The sequence below is a fragment of the Dermacentor albipictus genome, chromosome 1, assembly GCF_038994185.2.
Source record: "Dermacentor albipictus isolate Rhodes 1998 colony chromosome 1, USDA_Dalb.pri_finalv2, whole genome shotgun sequence".
Taxonomy (NCBI): Eukaryota; Metazoa; Arthropoda; class Arachnida; order Ixodida; family Ixodidae; genus Dermacentor; species Dermacentor albipictus.
The window spans coordinates 138,478,849-138,498,379 of NC_091821.1; the positions used below are offsets into that span (position 1 = coordinate 138,478,849).

Genomic DNA, 19,531 nt, shown 5'->3' on the forward strand with positions numbered 1-19,531 from the left:
ACAAATTTGAAGGCTTATATTCTCCAGTCTTCTTTTACATTACATTGCACATTTCCTTCAAACATTTTCAAAGTTAACTTGGAAACTATTACATAAATGTTCATCTCGAATATATGAAGCAAGTGCCTGAGAAAGTGTTTGGAAGCGGTTTAGTCAGATTCGTGCGTCAGTGTTTGAGAAAATGACAATTTAGACCACTGTGTCATCGCAGGCAACAAAAAGTGCCTGTGAAGTCCGTTCTGAATACCGTGAGAGGACATGAATATCCAGGAGGCAGTATCAACTTGGTAATCTACCACACAATGTTAAGTCTTGATCTTCACATTTAGGTGAAGAAAATGGGGCTTTACCATAGCAAACATGACTAGACGGTTACATTGTCCATGTACATGCATTTGCTGCTTTTAGAAACTAACCGTAGTAATGTTTTTTTTGCGTTCTTAACGTACCTGTCCATAATAAGAACTGACTCGAAAAAGCAGTTATGTTCTTGAGCTGCCTTCGGGTCTCGGGAGGACGTCACAAGAACGAGAACATTGTACTGAGTAAGATTTAATATTGTAATTTATAATCACTTTCCTACATGCACACACAAGCTCATCTCTTTGTTTTATTCGTATGAAGGACAATACATGGGTTCAAATATGTTGTTAGTTTTTTAACTTAAGAACAACATGTTATACCATGTATTTGAAGTTTCTGAATTGCTAGTACTTAATGGACATTGGTGTAATTTTTTTATGCAAATAAATGATGATTGTTTCTTTTAATGGCCCTCAGAAAAAACACTAAATTTTACAATGCAAAAATTGTGGCCTCCTTAGACTAATCTTCAAATAACCATTGAGCCTATAGCTTTAACTTTTTCTATAATATGCACAAATATTTGAGGAAGCACCAAACTTTTGAGCTTCGTGTTTGAGTATAAGCGATCCTAGTAAGCCGCTCAACATCGCCTAATTGAGCCAAATTTGCCACGTTGTACATTATTTCCATTCTATTTAGCATCAGAAAGAGCTGAGCTTATGTCGTATTTAGGAAGAGTGATCTTCAATTATCATATTAAATCTTACTTGGTACAGTGTTTTAGTTCTTGCATGTAAGCATCCACATTTTCATAGTTTACTAATATCAACAAAGCAACTTTTTCTACTTTCAGTGACATACCATTCTTTTGCTGATATGCCATGAGGTATTTCACAAAACCACGGTAGATTCCTTTCATGACGCACTATTTCCTATCCCACATAAAAATTTTGTTGAAAATAAAAATACTAATCAAACCACCCAGTTCGTTATTCAAACACATCCATTTGCCATTCACCTGAATTAGTAGCACATGTGCATTAAAAGGTGCAGTTTAAGAAAACCTTGCCAATTTATTACTCATGTTAGTAAGGCAGCGACTTTGACCATATAATATTGATTTCCTTTATAACTTGTGACTTCAAATCTGTGTAGACATGTACTGAAATATGCTTTCACTGACGTTCTTTCATCTAAATGTTCTTTCACCTAAATTGCAAAGAAATGAAAGCAATAGTTATGTTTTGAGCAGTATAGGAAATATTCTCAGTTATATGCATACACTCTGCTCAGAGAGTCAGCTTATGCTTCTTCCTCTTTCCTATACCGCTTTTGGTTTCTGTTGTTGTTGATTCGCCCTTGTTTAACATCATAATGCTGGCTTCACTTAATAAACACTTCCCTGTTTCTGCTGGCTTTAAATAACATCTTTCACCTCCGTGCTGTACTATGATTGTATCGTGGGCCATACCATGCATCGCAGTGGCTGCTTTTAGAAATGTGCTTTTGAAATGTACCAGATACAAACACAATTAATGTTGTTGATTATCTTTGCACCAGAGCACCAGCATGCATCCTGTTTATTAGTGTCATGTTGCATCTCTCCCCTTTCCCCCTTCCTTGCAGAGTAGCATGTAGGTGAATACTTCTATGCTGGCAAACCTCTCTACTTTTAAATAAAGAGATCTCTCTCTCTCTCTCTCTTGCGTCTCTTTTGCTATTTCTATTAGGTAACATTTCCAACATGTTAGGAAAGGAAAAAGGTGACACAATGCCATTGTAATTCATTTCAGTTTGCCCTCAACATTGGAATTACATTTTATACTCCAGAAGAGTTCTTTTTGAGGAGTCGTGCAGCTAAATTTGATCTTCCACAATTTGACCCCGTGAGTATTGCTATATGCCTGAATTCCAGAAAGAATGTTTCCTATGTTTAGTTGTTGCATCTTTAGGTGCAGACTGGAAATATTTTTTTTACCTCTCTTATTTAACATCTTTATTTTTCACAATTTCATTTGATGCTGAAACATCATAGTAACCTGCAGGCGCTAAATTTTTTGAGATGGCCGTGCCCCTACTGCAATTCATGAGACCAATTTCTTGTGAATTAAGGGCCATTTGCAAGAATTGTAATAAAGCCCACATATAGAGACGATGCATTGTACAATTTGCTTGACCCAACGGCCAATGCACGTCAGTCTCTTTAACCCTTTCCATGCCTTAGACAAGCTGGGTTCGTCCACGTGTTTCTAGTAATAGAGCGGTACTTCACATTTTCTAGGAATGCCATGGATGAAACTAGTTTTTTATCTCAGTGCTTAGTAATGCTTTTGGTAGACAGCAGCGCACAATCCATGGGACAGTGCAAGCACAAGTGAATTTATTTTCTGGAGAGGCAAAACATGTTGGCAACTGCAGTCTTTAAAAATAATTTGGACATTTTTGGTTAGAATTTGGGATAACGGCATGACATTGAAGGAGCTAAGGAAATGCACTCTGGCCACTAATATTGTCGGCTGTTACTGAACATAATTACCCCTCATTTGTCTCCATCATATTTTGACCAAAAGGCAATCTCACTTATCCTACAATGAAAAAGCAACTCTTCATATCAGTGGCTTTCATTTGTTGTAGAGAGTTGTTATTTAACTTTGCTGTAAGTTATATATATAGCTTAAGGAACTTATCTTCTTAAATAGTAGACATTAAAGAGCAAAATTAAGTAGGAGTGTGTGAATATTTGAAACATTGAATACGAATTGTATAGTTCTTGCTATTTGATTCATATTCAATTTGAGAATTAACTATTTGGAGGTGTGGAATATTCACTCAATTTGAATACTATAAGGGACATAACGGTTGTTGCAAAAAAAAAAAAGGCGGAGTGGAGACTTTTTCAAATGATTCTATGGCAGGAGACAGGAGAAGCACAGTTATTGCACTGATGAACCAATTCCTGATCGAATTCATGCAAAAGGTTTGTTCTACACAATGGTTTCCAGTCGTTAATAAACGTGTCTTGTCTTAGGGAGTCTACATATTTGCTGACTCATTTAGGCTCAGCAAATTATTATTTGGCCCATCTCGCCATGTTTAGATTCCTTTTAAACAGTGCGCAGTGCTGCAGTATTACACTTAGCTTCTTCAATGAGCACTACACTATATTATGCGCACATGGCGAGATGCCGTTCCTCCATTTCTCTTGGTCATTTTCGTAGTGCACCAGGTACAGTCACCTTTCATCTGTTTCTCACTTACAAGCTTTTCAGTTGACCTGACATACAGTTGGTGACACCATCAAATGTGTTAAATAATGTAAATAAGCCTTTTGTTGCCAAGTGTACTCTGTGAAACTTTTACATTTCACCTAGTCTAAAAGTTAGAAGTATTTGGTATTCGAAGGTTGTTTTTCTCTAATATATGTATTTGGTTCAGTTTGAAAGCTACGCTATTCTAATACTTCTAAAATTAAGGGATGCTATATTAGTACATTATTTGTCTGAACATCCATGTAAGCCGTTTTATTACTATCGGGAGCAAGCAAAGCAAAAAAAGTGATGTTAAAATGGAAGACAGAAGTGACAGTGTCAGGTTCTGTTTTGGGTCCTTGTGGTGTTTGTGACTGTGTGTGTTATGCTAAAATGTCATATCCAGAGTTGTGCTAACTGCTTCTTTATATTAGTTTCATCATTGCCCTTGTGGTTTACATGCAAGGTATTGATTCAGAGAGAAATTCATAATTCAATTGCATTTTTCTCCAATAATGAATAATCTTCTACAAAATAAATTCTGTGAGATTCATGAGCATAGCTTACCATCTAGTAAAAGGTGGCATTTCAGTTTAGTGTCTTTTGCAGTAGCAGGGTGTAAGGGCCAAAAAGTGATTTCCTGTACATTATTTCAGGTTGTTGAATTTTGAAGATTGATATAATTCACAGTAAAGATTGTACAATTTAGCACCCTGACACCAATTTCTGCAGTGAAGCTTTAGTCTGTCCTGCTAATTTAGTTGTAACTGCCATGGTAGCTATGCTGTAGTAGTGGCTATGGTTCTTAACTGCCGAGCTCGAGGTCGCAGGTTTGATCCCAGCTGCAGAAGTCGCATTTCAAGGTGGGGTGATATGCAAGAACACTTAGGTTTAGGTGCATTTTAAAGAACCCCAGCTGGTCAAACTTAATCCAGAATCCCCCACTCTGGCATGCCTCATGGTCCGATTGTGTTTTGACTAGTAAAACCCTAGAATATGATTAATTTTAATTTTTTATGCTTTAGATATGTCCTAGAACATAGTATTGAGTTGATGCAATATTGTAGTGGTCTTTATGTATGCATGAACTAATGTATATAATAAGGGCCCTTAGTTTTAAAGTTTTAGATCTTCCAGGAGGGTAAGAAGTATGCAATATCTTTGTGGTCATTAGTATTGAAGAAATCGCGGATTTTCTTCATGCCATTCAAGTTGTTAAGCATGAAATGCTTTTAGCTCCCATTGTCGGTGACCTTCAAGTGACCTTGAGCCAAAAGTCAGAGTCGTTATCCAGGATCTCAAATGAGAACATCCGGGCAACCAGGCAAAACTTAAGAAAATGTGGTCTCTGGCCCCCAACCCTTTATACAGGACCGCATTACATACGCTAGTTACCGCCCAAACAAGTTACAAAAATATTGCTACCGAGTTCTTCCTAATGTTTGTTTACAATATCACTCAAGCTGTAACTTCTAGGACGCTGAAGTTTTATTTGTCATTTCCAATAGTAACGTTAAAAGGCAGATGTAATACAGGGCACTATAGATTTGATTATCATCTTTTGGCGCTGAGACAGGGTTACCTGTGTTGTATGACAGCAGTCTGTGAGTTCCACGGCGCAGGTTTTACGTCGCCTCAAGACATGGCGCCTCCTTTAGGCGATTTTCTTCTTCTAGCTGGGCAGTGCACTCTGTCTCCCTGGCATCTTTCACTGCCTGTCATGCCGCCTTCAGGCGATTTTCTTCTTCTACCTGGGTGGCATCCATATGAACCAGTAGACAGGATTGCGTGGTGCAGTGTGGGATGGTGGGGTGTGCCATTATGCACTACACCCATTTTAAGATTGTGGCTAGTACCATCTCCAACCAATCTATATGCCAGTTGCCATTTGATGCTTACATCTACTCTTGATTACGGGGGAGCCAGCAATTTTTTCATTATCTTACAGATCTCTTTACCAGTGAAATTATTTAACAGTGAAAGCCACTAGTTCTTTGCTGGACAAAGTATGCAAGCACGTTATTTTTGCACACAAGTCGGAAAAGGTTTGAACCAAGGAAATTTTTTTTCCAATTGGACATTTCTTTTTTCTGAATTATTGCTCACATACATCACTATTTAAAATTAAAATCACTGCATTTCTATGTGTGTGGCAGACCTGCTGAGCCTTTCTACACATTCTAACTGGGAGAACAATACTTGAACATAGGCACAACAGTTCTGTATTTGCAACACAGTTACAGCTGAATTTTCTTAGTGTGGTGTAGCACAGGATTGAGTTAAATAGTACTTGTGTCCTCTCAGCTTTAGCCACTGTGTACTCTAGAAATGCTTATCTGGAAAGCTGTGAGATGACTGCTAGTTTATCTCCTTATTTTGATGTTTGTAGCAGACATTTCATCTTGTTGTACTGTTTCATTCGGAATACATATTTGAGCAAAACACTTCAAGGATACTTTGCTATGACATAAGAATATTCGGTAGCAGCAGTGGAAGGGTAACCCAGGCCAAGGCTGGCATAATCGCTTCAAACACGTACTACTGGGACCATTACTATAGTATACTGCAGCTTGATGTTAACAAAATGATGAGTATGGCAGCAGAAGTGTAGCATTCTGAAACATTATGTATACAACTAACAGGTGACTGAAGAACACTTGTGATCTATACCTTAATTTACAGATTCCAGTGCCTTTTTTGTGGTGCAGTGCCTCTTAATGACTGCAATTTTTAAAGGTGGCTTTTCAGGGAGAAATCGGGTTCAGACCCGATTCTGTAGTGCACCTCTGTTGACCACTATTGAACCACCATTTTGCACCCTTTACTTGGCTATCATAATGCCATTAGTACTTGTCACAGCATTTTACTGCATTTATTAATCTTTTTTTTTCTCTCTCTCTCTCTATCTGGTGTTTATAGCGCAAAGTGCTACATCTCCCACTTGCTGAAGTTGTAGCATCTGCAAAGCCAAGTGAAAGCAAATTCTTTAATGGTGATGACCTTCCAGCAGATCACACTGAGGTGTGTTTCAAGGTCATAGTGCTCGTGTGTTAGAAAAATATACCTCCTAATTTTTGTTCCTTTTCTTGTGCTTCAAAGGTTGTGGTGCTTGTTGGATATCCTGCATGCAAGTATACTCTTTTCTTTTTCCTTGCTGAAGCTGGTAGGAAATTTAGAGATCTGGACACTAAGCATAACACATCTTGCTTATAGAGTGTCCTTACAAAGCAGGGCCAAACTTAAAGATTTGCTAAATGTGAAGTTTGTTGCTGCATGTGACAACTCTGAAATATTGTGCTTAACAACATAACCTTGTAGCGATACTATGAATATCATTTACAAATGGTTAGCACTGCCATTTTTTGCATCATAGGCCAATGGCAACTTCATTTGTAACACAGTAGTCATTATTAGTGTTGTCTTTCTCACTGCCATTGAATGCAGTGAAGTCTTTATGCCTTCGCAATTCATCACCATTAGGGTATAATTTAGGTGTCATTTTCACCCGTCGAGATAATTGTCTTTTTTGGATACACTGGCAGCTGTCCTCTGCGCATCTTGTCTTCCTAGTTGCCCCAAACAATCCCCCTTGGTTTCTTATTTGTGCACTATAATGGAGAAAGCTAGATTGCTAGTTTATGCATCTGGAATGACTAACAGGCAACCTTTACCAAACATAGATGTTCTGTATGCCAGAAAGCAATGCCAAAGTGATAGGTGGGTGCCCTCACCACTATTTCTAACCTAACACAGGTCATGATTTGCCAAGGCTTGTTAGCTTCCACTTTATTTGAATATGAAGAAAAATTGAACCTGGCAACTTTTGTAGGTTTCTGCAGAAAATCCTAAATCCATGAAAAATCTTTGACATCACGCAGTGACGTAATGTATGTGGGATGCTACCACAGAAGATGCCATGAGCGCACATCACTCGCAGTGTATTAAATTTTAGTGCCATCTTTAGTGCCAATAAATAACATCCACAGTAGTATTTTTCTGCAAAAAGCACCACTAGGGATCTCATTTTATGCTCACTAGCTTTCTTTGTTACTGAAAATAACATTCTTATTGTGCTTATGACAAATTGATACTTCAGTGCTACAAAATAAATTCCAAAAGCGGTGTGTTACTTTTCTGTGTTTATTGTAGTCTAGACAAATTTACTTTTATTTAAGCTTGTGTGTAGCACTGCAAAGTTCATTTTCTGCTAATCTGATTTAGTTTTCAGATTAAATTCTGGGTTTCGCATGATAGTAGTATATTTTTTTCACAAGTTAAAAAAGCGCTTATGTTCAGTGAGAATTCTCACTTTGCAGATGGTTTAACAGGAGCGGCCTGCATTGTGTGAGTGTAGCAAAAAGTAGTATTTTCTTATGTTAATATTTAATATATGTAAGCAAATGGCTTGCAGTAAATATCCTTTTGTCATATTATCAGATAACATATTTCAAAGGACTTCTAACTGCGCATAAATTATGCAACAAATGCTTGTGCATGAACTAGTGAAAATGCCTCATTAAATTTGCATTATATTGTGTATTTTGGGCTTTGTGGCATTTAATTTTATGCCGTGGAAGGTGCATGGATGGTGTTTATTTGACATGAACGACTCGTGTACTTATGATGGGTTTTATGATTGTGTCAACTTTCATTCCACCTGCCAGTTCAAGGTCGTGAGTTTTAGCCCAGCCGTAGCATCTGTAATGTGATGAGAATGAAATGCAAAGGCACTCGTGTATTTAGATTTAGGTGCACATGGAAGAACCTCAGATGGTCCAAATTAATGCAGAATACTTTAGTATGCCTCATAATCAAATTATGGTTTTGGCATTAAAAACCACCCTAGAATTTAAACAATTTTGTTAGCTTTTATTCCTTTTTTGTTTCCTTTATAATTTTATAATGTATGCTGTTTAGATTTATTATATACAGTGAAAGCTCGTTAATTCGAACTTCAATAATTCGAATTTATGGATAATTCGAACTGTACGATTTGGTCCGGCCAAGCTCCACAGAAGTCTATGTATAAAAAAAGTACGTTAATTCGAACGCGAGAAGGTTCCCTCACGGATAATTCGAACTACGCTCGCCTGGCACATGGCCAGAGAAACGCGCCTACTGCCTACACACAAGGCTGTATTGCCTCCGAAACGGAGAGAACAGCGAGAGAAGGCAAAATCGGAAAAAAATCTAACCGACGCGGGGTCAGCTAGAAGGCAGCAGCGGCTGCCGCCTCTCCGTTCTGCGTAACCTCCGAGACTTCTTGCCCGTTGCGAATCTCGGAGCCTTTGCAAATCTTGTACAGCTGCTAATGTGCGGAGATGGCACGGCAAGCTCCAAAACACAGCGAATCAAGTACGTCGCAGCTGCGCTTGCAATCAAGAACCAACGAATCAGGGCCTTCGCCACCTTCACATGTTCAGGGTCTTTGTCTCGGCAGTCTTCATCAGTTGTGCACCTATGTTTTCAGCTTAGGAGGTATCGGCCGTCGCGATTCATTGTGATGGTGTTAAGCCTCGGCTAACGTTCATTTCGGTGGACATCGGTGGTGTGGCACAGTCGGACCTAGAGCTTCGACTTGAAGATGGCGTGTGCCACTTTTTGACACACCAAATTTCTGACATGCCCTACTGCTTCCAAATCGCAGTGTACTGTTGCCCTCCTTCACTTTCGTTAGTTCGAACTTTCGTTAATTCGAACTGAAGCGGCTTCCCCTTGCGGTTCGAATTAATGATCTTTTACTGTATTACATTGAGATAGGTTCTTTGGTGGCATATTTTTCTTGTGCTTTAATCACTGAATAAGTAGCAACGACTAACACTTTCCTGCAGCACAATGTAGCAGTGTGAGGAGAAATTGTAATTGTGTGACAGGCCTGCTTCAAATAAAGGCAGAATGAATATGTATACTCAGCATAAAAAGTATTCTTTGTAGCTTTTGGACAGCGTCTAATGGTTATTGTGTTCCTTCAACAGCTGGTAAGAGTCACTTTGCAAAGGAGTACCTTGTATCAAAGCAGTATGCTCATATTAACCGTGTAAGTTTGCCGGTGGTAAGTTTTATTACCCATTATAGAAGCAGTCTTGCTCACTCATTAATGTATATGTGTTATTTGGGTTTCCAGGATATGTTGAAGTCATCACAGAAGTGCATTGAGGAATGTGAAAGATCACTAAGGCGTGGTCAGAGTGTAGTGGTAGACAACACTAACCCGGACCCCGAGAGCCGAAAAAGGTAAATACATGGCATTAACTAATGGATCATAAATGCTAAGTAAATGTTTCATGTACTCTTCTTTCCAATCAGAATATTCTGACGGCCTCATTAGGTATCTTAAATTACATATTGCCACGTACAATAAAAGTGGTATTTGGAATGTGTGTGTAACATAAATGTTCTTAAAATGCACCTAAATATGATTAAATACTCAAATTAATGTTTATGCTTCAGATCACTGCTCTTTTAAATAGTATTTATGACAATAAAAATAAATAAGCCCTCTTTGGCCTTGAAGGCATTGAGTGATGATTTCCATTTATTGGAGGTCTTGAATCACTCTTTGAGCTTTGCGAGTGTACACATACTGTGGGTAGATCATCGAGTTCTCAGTGTCTCAGCCAAGCTTTGTAGTTATACATGTTGCTTGGGGCTAACAAATGTGACTTGATGATAGCTACTCCTATTATTGAAAAGGGCGCCTTGTGGCAATTATTAAAGGGGCTAACAACCACTTTTCGTGCTAACTTTTTTTTTTTGTAGTGCAATGGAAAGCTTATTGGTCAGAGTGTCTAATCATGAAGTGGTAATGTGGAAAATGCTGTGGAAGATTTTTTATCAGAATTTTTCTATTTGCAGTGAGGATGTAGTTGTTCACTGGCAGCATGCTGAAAACAGCGATAAGTGAGCGCATTGGCGATTATACGCTGGCATTGGTGGAAGGCAGACAAGTGTGGCTGTAGCTGGGAGAGAGTATTATTTTGTTTATCAAGCTGATGTTTCTGTAATTCATGTTTTCCGAAGTGTTAAATTATTTCTACAATACCAGTTGTGTATTTTCTTGGTTTCCTGTCCAACTGCTTTGGTCATTAACCAGTCAATAATGTTTTTAGCCAAGTGAAGTTCTTGAAAGCGAAACAATGCTTTTTCACGAGATATGCAGTTAAGCGTGTTGCCGTGGCCATGCGTGTGCTAACATTTTAGTGCTGGCATTTATATACAAACTAGTTGATGGCCTTTTGTACCTCACAGGGAGACCGCACATACTCGGAAACTTTCTCGGGTACTTACTCGGAAACTTGAGGCACGTACAAGTGCGTGTGCACTGCCATGCATGGTGGAGTGCGTGTGCTACTTGTCGGCGTGGACGTTCCTTACTTTGTAATATGCATATTGTAATATTATACGAACTGCAGTTTTGTGCAATAAGTATGCTGTACTTGACAGCAGCCAACTTACTTACAGTAATCTCATACACTAAATCCGGAGTACCAAAATTTCACCACCAGGCCACGCCACCTACTGGTTTTTGAGGCTTTCTTGCCAATTTATAATTCCCACTTAAATCGCAAACAGCGTGCTGGATTCTATCACTATAAATGGTGATCATTTCATTTCCATCCAACGTCTCGCAACATATTATGTCCAGTTGTCAGCCAGCCAGCTACTAGCCCATTTCAGGTAGCAGCTGCCGATAGACACCACCTGTTAGGCAATCCTCACCAATTACTTTTGCATATAAGCTTCTACGTACATGCACACTCTTCCAGGTTTTCCAGGAAACAGGAAAACGGCAATTGTTAATGCATACTGCCTGTCGTGTCACCACTACTCTGTCACTGTCAGGCACCTTTGTAAGGCAACCTCAGAAGTTTACCATATGCACACTGCACAGAAAGAAGAAAAGGCAAGGAGAAGGCGATAGGGGGGGAAGGGGCAGGACACTGCTAACAGAGCTACTCCAGCTGAGAGGAAGCAGTGAGTTGAGGGCGAATGGGGAAAGTAAACAGTGCACTCTTCTTATCTCCATTCAAATGAAGCCTTTTTAAAAGAGGCTTTTGGAAATATCGGGTGTTTCAGCGAACACTTTCAGAAATTTTTAAAAATTCCCTATAGCAGATAGCACAAGTCTACATAAGCTGATCTACTCGAAGAGGTGAACCTTATTTGCACAAAAAAATGGGATGCATAATCGACTAATTAGCAAAAATACAATAAAGTTTTTTTACTAATTACCTTGTGGCACATATCGCAATTTACACATTCTAGTCGGGGAGTTCGCAAGGCGGATCCATTTTGACCGAATTATCAGGACGACACCAGTTTTGAGATATTAATTTCCTAACTTGGCAGAGAAATGCATTGGCGTTCCAGTTACTTTTGTGCTTCCATGCGTAAGACGACGTTTCTTTAAGAAAGTAAGTGTAACGACAGTGCATTTTCACGGCAAGTTTGACAGCGCATATTTCGTAAATCGTGTCAGCCACACAATTCAAGTGGATTTTCCTTGCAGTCTCACCCGCTAGAATTTGTTTATTGCAGTATGTGCCATAAGATAATTGGTTAAAAACCTAATGATTTCTTTAATTAGTTGATTATGCATTTCAATTTTGTGTGCAACTAATGTCTGCCTCTTCAAGTAGACCAGCTCATGGACTAGAATTGTGCTATCTGCCACAGGAATTCTTTTTTTATTTTGAAAGTGTTCGCTGAAACACCCTGTATATTCCTGAAAAGGAACCACACTTATTCAAACATGTTCCCCAGGTTTCACAAGAAGGTGTTTCAGGACGGGCCCCTATAAAGAAAATGAGAAAAATCAGTGTGTGCAAGTGCACCTTCTTGTGAACATTTGAACCATGGTAGCTTAGCTCTTTCGTTACTGCAAGAAAATGGTCGTTTTTATAGGTCTCGGAAAAAAAAATTATTTTCCACTACAAATAATATTGCAGCACACATTGCAGCATAGCTTATGGTGCATAATGAAATGCTCTTTCCAAAAGCATACGTTGCCAAAAAAAATTATTAGGTAAATTATCAAAATTCTAGAAAGCACCATTTTTGCTGCCAGTTGATAAAATTAAGAAAAAGACATATCTACAAAAACATTAATATCAAAGTAAATTCAGAATGTACATTTAAAAGATAAATAACCAAGGAATTTAAGTCGGGTAATTTTTAATTTAATCTGGTAAAAATTTAAGTCAGGTAACGTTCAATTGTTATCTAACTATAGGTCAATCTCCTTAACAGCACTCATGTAAATTACTCGAACATATTATCTTTAAACATATTATGGAATTTCTTGAAACTAACAAAATTTTATGCACTTTCCAGCATGGTTTTAAACGTGGCCTTAGCTTTAAAACATAATTGACAGAATTTGTTTATGACATCAGCAGCTCCTTAGACATACGTGACCAGATTGATGCTATTTTTATAGAGTTTGCAAAGGCCTTCGACACTGTCTCGCACCCTAAACTTATGCACAAGCTGTTCGCTATGCTAAAAAATGCGTCTTTGGTTGGCTGGATATTGGACTTTCTTTCCCAGCGTTTGCAATATGCATGTTTCAACTCTACTAACTCACCCTTGATGCCCGTTTCATCAGGCGTTTCCTAAGGTTCAATACTGGGTCCTCTTTTATTCCTGCTTTATATTAATGATCTCCCCCTACACACCGTAGTTAAAATGTGCCTTTTTGCAGATGATTGCATTTTATATGATACCATTAAATCCCCAGCTGATCATGTTGTCCTTAGCAATTATTTTGCTGACTTCTGTAACTGGTCCAAAGCATGGAAAATGAATATCAACTTTTCCAAAATTGTCTCCATGTCCTTTACACAACGCTCATCCCCTTCCTTCTTTGCCTACGCCTTTAACAATATTACTTTAAATAGGGTATTCGAATTCAAATATTTTGGTATCCTACTAACACTCGATTTGTGGTGGTCAAAACACATTGATGTCACCTGTAACAAGGCCCTTAAAAGACTAGGTTGCTTACATCGTACGCTGCGTCTTGCTCCTCAAGAAACTAAACTTCTTACATATAAAACCCTCCTTCGCCTCATCCTCAAATATGTCTGTGTTGTATGGAATCCGTACAAACACTGTGACTTCAAAAAAACTAGAATCAGTGCAAAAAAAGGCAGTGCGTTTTGTTTGTAGGGGATATGACAAGGAATTTTCGTCATCTAACTCTCTTCCCCTACTTGGTCTCGCTTCTCTCGCTGAGCATCGCAATCTTGAATGCCTAAAATTCCTTCACACGTTAATCAATTCTTCTCACCTCTTCTCTCTAGATAACTATTTGACTTTTTCCAAACCCTCATGTACGAGGAGTCACCATGCTCTAAATGTCTCAACCATTTTTGCCCGCACTAATTTCTTTAAACACAGTTTTTTTTCATCAACAATTGAAGTCTGGAATTCATTACCGGGCAACATCCGTTCACTACCACTGAAACAATTCATGCAATCTTGTTTATAAATGTTTGTATGTTTGTTGTTCATATCACTCCCGCATAGCTTCATTGAGGCTGCAGTATGCATAAATAAATAAATAAATAAATAGAGTATGAAAAAAATAAATGCTCAGTACACTGCCGTTCTTCGGATACAAAAAAGAAACTAAGACCAGTTCATAGCTCATGCCATACAGTCAAGCAGTTCCTGGATATTGTGAAGCATAGGTGCACCCCGCCTTTTCCCACAAAACGTCTGGTTTTTGTTAACTTTGCGGTCCTCGTAACACATTTTGCAGTTCCCCCTTTTCGGCACCTTCTGAGGATGGTCCAATGAGAAGTCCAAGGAATGTACTTCACCAGTTCGTCTAGAGTCGTGCACCTCTTCCGCGATGTGCTATGGGCGGCCTTCTTGGCATGAATGGAAGTTTCTTTGCTGCTGATGGCAGCACATCATAGCCAAGCGTAGTATGCATCCTGAAGATAATCAGTAGAGCTCTCAGGTCGTACAAAAAGATTGGCAGGTAAGCGCGCACAAGGAAGGAGATCACTCAAGGCTGTAAAGGAAACTTGCCGGTGAACAGCTGCAGAAGTCCCATGCTGACTCCAAATATTGTCGCCGCTTCAGCTTGAATCTGCTTTGCTGTCATCTTCGGAATCATAACTCAAGTCCTCATCACTAAATTAAAGTGCAGGTGCAGCATAGTTTTGAGCACGAAGATTTTCTCGCGACGCAGCCGCGTGGGCTGACGCCATGGGAGCGACTTTCGATAACTGCGCAGTGACACGAGCAGTACCCCTTGTTTGGGTTTTACTATAGAAGTAAAATCGAAACTCTTGGAAATGGGTTGAAAATGCCAGGTGCACATGTTGGACATGCAGCAGACTTTCAGAAATACACTTTGGTGGAATAAAACGACTCAGACTTCAAACCAAAGCTCACTAGTGAACAGCTGGCGTCATTTTCAGTTAATTATCACTGCTCAGCACTGTCAGACGGCAAAGCCAGCGATATAATTTAATTGACTTGCTGGAAGTCATTTGATTACAAAATTTTTATGCTAGTACAGCATAATTGTTAGTGGAGGGCTTATTTCTCGAGCGCAGCAGAAGGTGACAGCCATGCCTCTTGTCGCTACAACATACACACATTAGTTCACAAAAAGGTCCATCAAAAATCACAACAATGCTGGAGTGCAAAAATTTTGACTGATTCTGAAGGTTCAGTGGTTCAGTAAGTGGATAAGAAATGGCTCCAACATGTCAAAATCGGCGATCTAAAGCGCCGATCACTGGTGATCGATTTTAATAGGCATGGTAACGAAAGAGTTAATGGCTATGGCATCCTCATGTTGAGCACATGATTATGTGGGCTTTTGATCCCTGGTTGTGGTGATCGCAGTCTGAATGCAAAATATCCTGTGTGCTGATATTTTGATGCAGGTTAGAGAACCCTAGGTGGTCAAAACTAGTTTGAAACGCTCTCCACAGGAACATCCCTCATAGCCCATAGTGCAGCTTTGGAACGTTAAACCTAGTGAATAAAAAAAAATATTTGCACTTTTATGCATTGTGTTGCAGCCTTTGAAGGGGCACATGCACTGAGTGCATTTTATGCTCTCAGTGCATGTATTATGCATATGCACACGTACACCATTCATTTTCTTGGAAAAGCCAGCACAATGCGATAGTTACAAAATAATGTGACTGATCATGCCATAATAGCCTATTGTGATTAGGCCTATAGTTATCTTTAATGTGTACCTAAATAGAAGTGCACAGTTAACCAAATAATACTATCTTAGCTATGCACATGTATTTATTTGCAAGGGTGGTTTATGCATTTTAGCAGACACAATTTTATAAACAAGTAGAGTCTGCAGATACATAACAAAAAATTGACTTTCTTTCAATTGCCACAATTGTGATATATGTTTGTTGGAAATTTGAAGGTAATCATATTCAAAAAACAACCCTATTTTGTTCGAGTCCTTCAGAGTGCTTGTATTCCGAAATATTCATCGTCAACTTTGACCCTCAGTACACTAATGTCACATTGAGAGGCAAAAGTCTCACTCCCCATCCCCATGTGACATAGCTTACTGTGGGGGAAATGGGGAAGTCGGGTACTATTCCCTGTTTTTGCCAGCCGAGAGCAGGTACTGCTCAGACAGCAGAGCAGCTGTTATCAACTCTGCCTGGCTTCTAGACTTGTGTGATCTACAAAATCTTCTACATCACTTTGTGCATCTGTCCGTTTTTAGACTACAACCACTGAATGTGAAATTAGAAAACTGAGTGTCAAATTTGATTATGATTATCTTAGAACACAAGTGCTCTAGAAAAATCAAACGAAATAGAATTATCTTTGAATGTGATTGTTTTCAAGTTTCTAATATAAACGTATACCATAATCATTAAATTTTTAATATAGTCACCAACTTTTCTGCGTATTTGCTGACTCTGCTTCATAAATCTTCCAAAGTGCCTAAACCAGTTGTGCAGAAACAACATTTGCATAGCTAGGAAAGTGTTTTCATAAAGGTTACTTAATTTTGGAGTTAAGTAATTTGATGCAAGCATCTTGTTTAAAACCATCACTAAAAAAGTTTACAACACAGTATTTGAAAAATGACTGAATTTCCTGGAAACTGAAACATGCAGCCAGAAACTGTGCAGTGTACTTCATCATCCCACATTGCATGTCTAAACAGCTAGCTAGTATTTTTCGCCTCCTGTGTCTTGGAAAACTTTTACAGACACTAATGTATCAGTTTTATGATAGTATGATAGCTGTTGCACTATTTTTTCCAGGTTTATTGACATTGCAAAGAAACATGGCTGTGAATGCAGGTGCTTTGTTATGGATTGCACCCTGGAGAGAGCAAAGCACAATAACCAGGTGTGTTCTGTTCTTTTCATAAGTTTTGTACCCATGTTTCATTGTGACATTCATAATTGCAGTTTCGTGAGATTAAGCTGAAGGGACAACCCCATGTTTCTGTCACAGACATGGTGCTATACAACCATCGGTAAGTATTGTTGGAATATTTGAAACCTGCTTTCCTGGCATGCTACCTAGTGCAGTGGTTCATGGCGAGCCGTCGCTACCAGTTTGACTATGGCTATGCCATTCTGGGTGGCTGGCTATGATATTCTGTTACTGAGCACAAGGTCATGGGTTTGATTTCTGGTCATGACTACCACATCTTGATGGGGATGAAATGCAAAAATGCTTATGTACCATGCTTTGGGTGCACATTAAAGAACCCCAAGTCGCCACAAATAATCCAGAACCCAGCGCTACAACATCTCTCATACATAATCCATGTGCTGCCTCGGCACTGCTGAATTGTTCCTGGCATTCTGAGCTAATTGGTTTTAAGTCTAACCTTACAGCAAACACTAGGTACCATCTCTCATTCACAGTTTTGTCATTGAGGCCAAACTGGACCACCCTTCTTTTTCTTTCTGTCAAAGAATATATTTAGAATATATAGTGTCTGTGCGAGTGCATGTTGCAACAAAGAAAATCAAGCCGCAATTCTGCTGGAACACCATTGCTTGGGCTCGAGACCAGCCAACTTGTAGTTAACTTGGTTACCCACACTTCCCTTATTTGCACTTGCAAATAAAACTTCCATACAACATGTTTTGAGCATGAGAGCGCTATTGTTTACATACTGTGCACGCTGCTGTCATTAATGAACATGTGTAAGGAATGAGGAATGTCTGTCTTTTACACAACCATTCAATATATTAGGCACCCTGCCAACATGGAGTAAGTTTTAGAAAAAGTAATGTCTTCTGTGCTGATGAAACTAACTGCATGTTACCTCCTGAAGAAGTCTTCAGTATTTTTGTGTTCCTTATGATTTAGTATTTAGAAATTATGACATTATTTTATAATTAAACTTACAGCCCCAGTGTCTATACAAGGTTCATAGAGCACCATTGAAAACATTCGTTTAAGTTGTTTGCAATACATTACTGTTCCCATAGCTTTTTTTCTCCATCCTTCAAAGCAAGCCCTCAACACCTTTAAAAGGCTGCCACAGGTCACCGCTTGCATGCCACAGCTGCTTTCCTTTGATTACGGAAAAAGAAGTTGTGCAAAGGCTAGCATGTCGCTAACAATTGAAAGTAATGTTTTCAAATGTGCTCCATAAACCTACATTAGGGCCATAAGGCTGATAATTAAAATATTATTTACTTCTACTAGTAATCAATAAGAACACGACATAATGGAGGCTTTTTCAGGACGCTGCTGACAACATACAGCTGGTTTCACTTGCCCAAAGGACATTGCTTTTTCTTTTCTCTTTTTTTTCTTTGTTAACTAAGACACCCAGTGTCTCTCAGCTGTTCTTGCATGCAAGAGTCTTAGATAATGAACATTATTTTCAATAATATTGTCTTCATGGATGCCTGCCCTTCAATAAGCAATTACATTTTGTTGAAATGTGGTCGTGCTTCGTTCAATCATTTTTCAGGTCCAAGTTCAAGGAGCCAAGTTTGTCTGAAGGATTCTCAGCCATCTTAAAAATAAACTTTGTTCCCAAGTTCGGTGCACCTGAAGATGAAAAGCTATACAGATGCTTTCTCAAAGACAAGTAACATCGCAATTAGTGAATAAACATGCAAGATCAGCTATTTTCTCTTTGAATGTAGCTCATTAAAAGTGACCCTTAGGTTGTTTGGGTTTCTGTAAACATCAGCTGTGTTTAAGGCCCAGATGGGGCTTTTTCCACTAGAGTAACTCTGTTACATAATATGACACAAAATGAAAATGAACACTTACCACAAAGGAAACCTTTAATGTTTTGCTCGTGCCTCTGGAACACATGCTTACTACGTAGCCAGCAGCAGTGTATGCATAACTTACTTCTACAAGAAATTTACTACAGTCGACTTCCATTAATTAGACCCTGGCAGAACCAATGAAAGTAATCCAATTATCCGGCAGGTTGAATTAAGCAACATGCAGAAAAGAATGCCAAAAAACACTGCTGATTCATTTGGCAGTATTTGCCCAATTCTAACAAGTTCCCGAATCAAATATGCTCCCACTTTCTATGTGTAGGAAGCAGAAAACAAAAGTGTAAATTACATTAAAGCTTTAAGACAAAGTAAAAACTAATGCACACCCAATTTTTTAGTACGAAAAATAAGCAAGGGACTAATATTTAGTGCTGGACATTGGCAGTCGGCTTTCTAAAGTCAGCTTCGGCGCAGTACATCCATGTTATGCTGTAAAACATACAGCTGCGGCAAAGGCGGTTTTGATTTCGTGTATGATTGCACTGTGCAGGCAATTTCTGGCCCAATTTTCCTTTTAAAAAAAAAGTGCTCATTAGAATTGGGTAAATACCATAATAGGGCAGGTCAAAAATAGGCGTTTTTGGTGGGACATCTTTTTACGTGTGTTCTAAGCATTCACTGTCCCCTAAGCTCTGCCGAGACAGACGCTGCCACTAAAGGAGTCGCTATTGGGGTCAGCACAGGCGTCGG

The 19,531-nt window shown here is 38.9% G+C and overlaps 1 protein-coding gene across 3 annotated transcripts in view; it reads left to right on the top strand.

Annotated features, from left to right (window-relative positions):
• PNKP (Polynucleotide kinase 3'-phosphatase) overlaps window positions 1-18,673 on the top strand; it is a 45,301-nt gene extending 26,628 nt beyond the window's left edge. For 2 of the 3 annotated variants that reach the window (XM_065444163.1, XM_065444161.1), the window contains 8 exons: window positions 2,100-2,192; window positions 6,474-6,575; window positions 6,654-6,681; window positions 9,530-9,591; window positions 9,679-9,788; window positions 16,835-16,922; window positions 16,985-17,052; window positions 18,514-18,673. In XM_065444163.1, the coding sequence (XP_065300235.1) occupies window positions 2,100-2,192; window positions 6,474-6,575; window positions 6,654-6,681; window positions 9,530-9,591; window positions 9,679-9,788; window positions 16,835-16,922; window positions 16,985-17,052; window positions 18,514-18,637 (675 nt within the window). In that variant the 3' untranslated portion in view covers window positions 18,638-18,673. The remainder of the gene's footprint in view (window positions 1-2,099; window positions 2,193-6,473; window positions 6,576-6,653; window positions 6,682-9,529; window positions 9,592-9,678; window positions 9,789-16,834; window positions 16,923-16,984; window positions 17,053-18,513) is intronic. The other variant, XM_065444162.1, reaches the window with a different exon arrangement.
• The last annotated feature ends 858 nt before the right edge of the window (window positions 18,674-19,531 follow it).